Raw genomic sequence first — 6,000 nt, forward strand, 5'->3', positions numbered from 1 at the left:
AACACTTGAGCACAATCTCTGTAAAAGGATTTGATCAATCGGTGGAAAAAAAGCATTGGTGGCATATTGGCTTTGTAGGTAATAATCAGGAAAGATAGTTTGGATAGAATAGACGGGTCAGAACACTAGTGGCCGTGGTAAGACGCTTTCCTGGAGGATGAGTTTCTTACGAAAATTTGCTTTAGCCCTTGCTTCGCTGATTGGGCTAGTAGGCTACAGATTTTAATGTGCAAGGAGATACGTTGTTATATTTGCTTTACTTTAAGAGTAAGCCTTTAAAAAATAGAGGCAAATGACCAAGAATATACTGGGCCTTCAACAATTATTTGCCAAATAAGTGAAACCGTAAGTTGACATCAGGAAGTTTTTCAAAGAAACAACTTCAAGCCTGAAACTTGAATATTTATGTTGTTTTATGTTCTTCATGCTTTTCATTTCAAATAACCTTTGACATTCATGATAACTTAGGTTCCTGATGAATTCTCCGAGGCATTAAAAAGTTTATTTTTCTTGATATCGGAAGGCCTACATCTGTACATGCACATACACGAATTAACATCTTTGGAAGATCATTATTAAGCAGATAGAGTTTTACCCTTGGGCTGCTGGTACTGGTTCAGTTGGTAGAGCACACATGACTCGTGATCTCAGGGTTGTGAGTTCCATCTCTAAGTTGGGCGTAGAGATTGCTTAGGGGGAAAAATGGAAAAGAAAGAAAAGTTTGAACCCTTAAATGCTTAACTCTCCACTCAGAAAAACTTGACTATCTGTAATGATAGAACTTCATTATTTCACCAAACACTTTAAAATATGTAAATTATTCACAAGGTGTTCAAAGTCTAGTACTCATAGTTGATTTATTTATTTATGATAGTCACAGAGAGAGAGAGAGAGAGAGAGAGAGGGAGGCAGAGACACAGGCAGAGGGAGAAGCAGGCTCCATGCACCGGGAGCCCGACGTGGGATTCAATCCTGGGTCTCTAGGATCGCGCCCCGGGCCAAAGGCAGGCGCCAAACCGCTGTGCCACCCACGGATCCCTAGTACTCATAGTTGAGAGAGAGAGAGAGAGAGAGAAAGGGTCCGGTGAGAGTAGAGGCAGATAGATTTACTTTTCTGCCACTTGAGTGCAAGTGTGGAATATATTTTTCTTCTGTATTTCAGCCCTCCAAAGCCCACAGTCAACCAGATGTAGCAGCTGAAGTGCTTTGTAATTAGTGTCTATTCTTCCTTCAATTAGAATTCCTATATGCTTCAGAATCTCACCAAATGTTGATCTAATTATCTGATTAAAAAAAAATCAGTGACAGTATGAATGACTGATTAATATAATTCACTTATTGTGAAATGAAAGAGGAATAAATCTCTAGCTAGCAGAAGGAGGACACAGGGTAATTTTGAGTAGGAAGCACTCCTTACCTCCCCCCTCAGTTCTCTACCCTGAAGAGTCCATCATGCCCACAGACTTGGAGCATGCAGCCGGCATACAAAATAAAAAGTATCTATTAGATGTTAGAGACCTTTCAGAAGAGGTGAATAATAAGAATGTCTTATCTGGTTAATTAATTATTTAAAAAGTTTCCAGGGGTGCCTGGGTGCCCTCAGTGGGTTGAACATCGGACTCTAGCTCAGGTCATGGTCTTGGGTTCCCGGGATTGAGCCCCGGCTCGGGCTCTGTAAGGATAGCTTTGTCCCTCTGCCCTGCCTCCTGCTCACTCCCTCTCTCTAATAAATATTTTTAAAAAGACATTTAAAAAGTTTCCTATATAAATTACAAATTAGAGAGTAGGAGTATAATAGTTTTTTTTTTTTTTTTTTTTTTTTAACAAAGCGTAGTCCCCATACACCTGGGGGTCGGTGGGCATTTGGGTATTAGCAGAATGAAGGTTTTGTTGTAATTCTGTAGAATCACTCTTTCTAATCATAGTGGGTATGTTTTTATTTGGTATAAATCTTTGTTGTGAGTTTGTTTGAAATTAATTTTTTTCCTCCTAGAATGGCAGAATTTAGTGACGTTGAGAAGCTCTTCACACGTGATTTGCTGTGGGCATCCGTACCTTCGCGCGCTGAGTCCAGTGAAGTCGTACTCCACAAACGTGCAGAAAGAAGGACAGGGGTCGCAGACTCTCAGAGTGGAAAAAGTACCATCGTTCGATGAAACAGGTGTGTATAAATCTTTTAAAATAACCTTTCTCTGTATAATGAAACAGCTTGTGTAACGTTACTTGTCCCTCACGTTTGATAGAGCTTATGTACGAAATTGTCTGAATTAGTGCTTACTTTGTGGAAAGCTATTGAACTGCTTATTTCTTTTAATTTTTCTACTTTAGACTGACTCCGTTTTGATAATTTCTAATTTCTCTGAGAGTATGTCCACTTAAACTAAATTTTAAATTTACTGGCATCAAGTTCATGACAGTCTTCGTATACTCTCAGCAGAACATATAGTTACATCCTTTTTTTTTTTTTTCCATTCCTAATGGTGTTTGTCATTTTCTTGATTAATCTTGCCAGAGCTGTGTCCATTTTCTTATTTTTCCAAGTAGTAATTTTTTTGTTTGAACTTTGTTTTGTATGTTTTGTATTTCATTAATATATATTCTTACCTAATTATAGCCTCTTGCTTTCTTTGTGTTCTGTCATTCATTTTTAAGTTATCAGGTAGCTATTTTGTTCATTAATTCTAAACCTTCCTTCTCTCCTAAGGTAGGATTTTAAGCCGTGAGAGCTGTCATGGTAACTTTTGACAGTCTTTCCTTTATATATATCTTGAAGTTACGTTGTTAGATACATTTACATCTAGAGTTGTTCTTAACACTGATGAATTATACCCTTTATTTTTATATAACAACTTTTTTTTTTTTAAGTGATATCTTTACCAGATTTGATATCTCTGCCTGGTATAAATTTTTCTGTCCTTTGACTTTAACCTTTTTTTTTGGTCCTGATTTGATAATCTGTGTCTTAAAATTAGAAATTTAGTCTGTTTACATTTACTGTTACCACTGATGTTGGGGCATATTTCTGCCATTGTGTCATGAGCTCCCTTGTGTTTTTTTCTTAAATCTCTTTTTGCCTTTAGAAATTTTTTTCTCTGGCAGCCCGGGTGGCTCAGCGGTTTAGCGCTGCCTTCAGCCCAGGGCGTGATCCTAGGGCCCCGGGCTCCCTGCATGGATGGAGCCTGCTTCTCCCTCTGCCTGTGTCTCTGTTTCTCTCATGAATAAATTAATAGAATCTTTATAATAAAATAAAATTTTTTTTCTCATTGCATTATCCTTTCTACCCCATATGTATTCACATACATGCACTTGTTTGGGAGTTACATACTCAATGTACTTTAAAGTCTAAAGGAAATTAAAAGTTCACATTTTTTTCTGAAAAATATAAAGAACTTGGAATGCTTTAATTCTGGTCACTTTCTCCTAACTTACATAATATTTATTGGCTAGTATTTTGTATTCTACTCTTTCTTTCTATACAGTATACATTGTTATTTATTCAAATTTCTCTAAAATCTTCGTTAACCATTTTTTCTTATTTCTGTGGTCTTTCTGTCTGACGTGCATCCTATAGAAGTTCCTTTAGGTGAGGATCTTTTTATGGTAAAGGCACATTTAATGTTTTTCAGCTTCTGTTGCTGTTGAGAAGTCCTATGTCATGCTTTTGTTCTCATGTCTTTTATATGTTATTGCTTTTTAAATTTGATTATTTTGAAAGTCTTTTTCTTTGGTGTAAACTGCAACTTTCCTATATGTATTTCTGCATACTAGGTATGTATTTCTGTGTACTTATCCTTTTTTTTTTTTAAAGATTTTATTGATTTATATATTTGAGAGAGAGAGAGGGCGAGAGAGCACAAGCAGGGGGAGTGGAAGAGGGAGAAGCCAACTCCTCACTGAGCAGGGAGCCTGATGTGGGGCTCTCAAGCCCAGGACCCTGGGATCATGACCTGAGCCAACAACAGATACTTAACGTTCTCACTATATATTATTTTTTTCCTCTGTCTCCTCATTCATGATGCTATATATATATATATATTTCCCCCCCACACTGAGAGTTGTTCGTTTTCCATGTTTTATATTTTGGAACTATTTGAAGACTCTCTGGATTGAAGATGCATTCCAGCATAGAGTTTGCTTTTTCCTCAGCTGCTGAGAATACAGCGTAGGACCAAAGTAACTTAAATTCTTTGCTCTAAAAAATAAAATTCTTTGCTCTAGGTTTTTTAGACCACTTTGGTAGCATGAATTCAGACTGCAAACTTGTGTGAGGGCTGACATACATAGTCTTCTGTTTTTCATCCCCACTATTTAACACCAAAGTAGAGGTTGGCATGCTTTCTTGCTGTTCCCTTCTGCGTGTATATTTTTTAGTTCACAGCTATACTGTCTAGCTTTTGTTCTGGGTGTCTTGTTAGATGTCCCATCTTCAACCGAATGTAGTCTTGTTCTCTCATGCCCCTAGCAGCAGTGGAAATAGATACTCAAATCTCAGGGGAAAGGTTAGCTTTGATGTTCTCACTTACTCTGTAGACATTCGGCTTTCCTTTTGTTTTTGCCCTCTTCACATTTTTTTGTGAGCTTAGCAATGTATTTGAAAAGATTTTTTTTTTTAAGGATATCTAGTCTGCTGTGCAGTGTTAAAATAAAGTTTTTTCATTTATTCCAGAAGTATTTATTTTTTTAAAGATTTTATTTATTCATTTTAAAGATGGAGCAGGAGGAGGAGCAGAGGGAGAGGGATAAGCAGATATTCCGCTCTGAGCTCAGAGCCTGACACGGGGCTTGATTCCACAACCCTGAGATCATGACCTGAGCTGAAATCATCAAGAGTCAGATGCTCAACTGACTGAGCCATGCAGGTGCCCCCAAAGAAATATTTATTGTACGCTTTTTATATGGCAGCAAATGAGAATGATTCTGCTTATTACTAAAACAGAAAATTACTAACACAAAGTTCAGTGAATATAATGCTGTATGGTAAATACCATGATGGAGGAAATACTGTATGCTGCAGGAGAAGTTTGGAGGGATATTGAACTGAGTCTTGAGTGGTTGAGAAAGTTTTCCATGAGGAAATGTTATCTAATTAGGGACCTAAAAGAAAATTAGGTATTGGTGATGAATGGTGGAGAAGGTAAAACTGCAAATAATTTTGTGTGCTTAGACTAGTGAGTAGAGGACCTGGTGGGGATATTATCAGTTTTGAGAACATAAGGGATGACTATCAGGCAGTAAGTAAAGTCAGATCAAGTTTTTGTTGAGGAGTTTGGACGTTGTTTTGTAGGCAGTGGGAATCTATTAGAGTATTTTAAGTAGAGGAAGTACTTGATCCTATTTAAAATTTTACCGGAAAACACATAGGAGAGGAAGTACTGAGAGCAGTACTAGAAATGAGGGTCAGTCTAGACTAGGTTAATGGCAGTGCTTTTGTGAGTAGATGAACTGGAGATTTAGGAGCTGAATAATTAGGACTTGGTGATTTAATTTGGGAAAAAGAGGAGAGTCAAGTAAAGCATGGTGGCTGGTTACTGGTTTGGATGATTGTATAGATGATTCACTGATTTCTAAAATTGAGAATACCAAAGCGAGAATGTATTTTAATGAGAAGATGGTGATTTACTTTTGGACATCTGAACTGTAGGTGCCTCTGTGACTTCTTAACATGATTGGTAGGCTGTTGGGTTACTACTTTTCTGCTGTGAGACATCATCATCTTTTGGCTGGATTACTGCAGTAGCCTTCTCCTGGGCTCCATGCTTCCACACTCTTTTTCATGCTCATTATGTTTCAGCCAAAACAGTCTCTTTTTGGTTCTTAGAAAATACAAACCTTGTTTTCATTATAGGGCCTTTGCTCTTGCTTTCTCTTTCTAAGGTGCCCTTCTACACATGGCTGATGCCTTCTGCTCATTTACATCTTAGTTGAAATATCAACTCTGAACAAAGTCATTCTTTAATCACTTCATCTAAAGTAGTCACCCACTTAGTCGGTTAAGCATCT

The 6,000-nt window shown here is 37.5% G+C and overlaps 1 protein-coding gene, 1 long non-coding RNA gene and 1 pseudogene across 5 annotated transcripts in view; 2 read left to right on the forward strand and 1 right to left on the reverse strand.

Moving 5' to 3' along the window:
- Positions 1–6,000, forward strand: part of SLC30A9 (solute carrier family 30 member 9) — a 79,737-nt gene that overhangs the window by 8,047 nt on the left and 65,690 nt on the right. For all 4 annotated transcript variants that reach the window (XM_072774841.1, XM_072774840.1, XM_072774842.1 and 1 more), the window contains exon 2: positions 1,994–2,161. In XM_072774841.1, coding sequence (XP_072630942.1) covers positions 1,994–2,161 — 168 coding nt within the window. The remainder of the gene's footprint in view (positions 1–1,993; positions 2,162–6,000) is intronic.
- The window catches only part of LOC140603992 (uncharacterized), a 28,827-nt gene continuing 23,146 nt past the window's right edge, over positions 320–6,000 (reverse strand). Inside the window, exon 3 of the long non-coding RNA XR_012007033.1 lies at positions 320–689. This is a non-coding gene — a long non-coding RNA (uncharacterized lncRNA). The remainder of the gene's footprint in view (positions 690–6,000) is intronic.
- Positions 4,177–6,000, forward strand: part of LOC140603991 (ornithine decarboxylase pseudogene) — a 10,222-nt pseudogene continuing 8,398 nt past the window's right edge.

The sequence above is a fragment of the Canis lupus genome, chromosome 14 (assembly GCF_048164855.1).
Source record: "Canis lupus baileyi chromosome 14, mCanLup2.hap1, whole genome shotgun sequence".
NCBI lineage: Eukaryota > Metazoa > Chordata > Mammalia > Carnivora > Canidae > Canis > Canis lupus.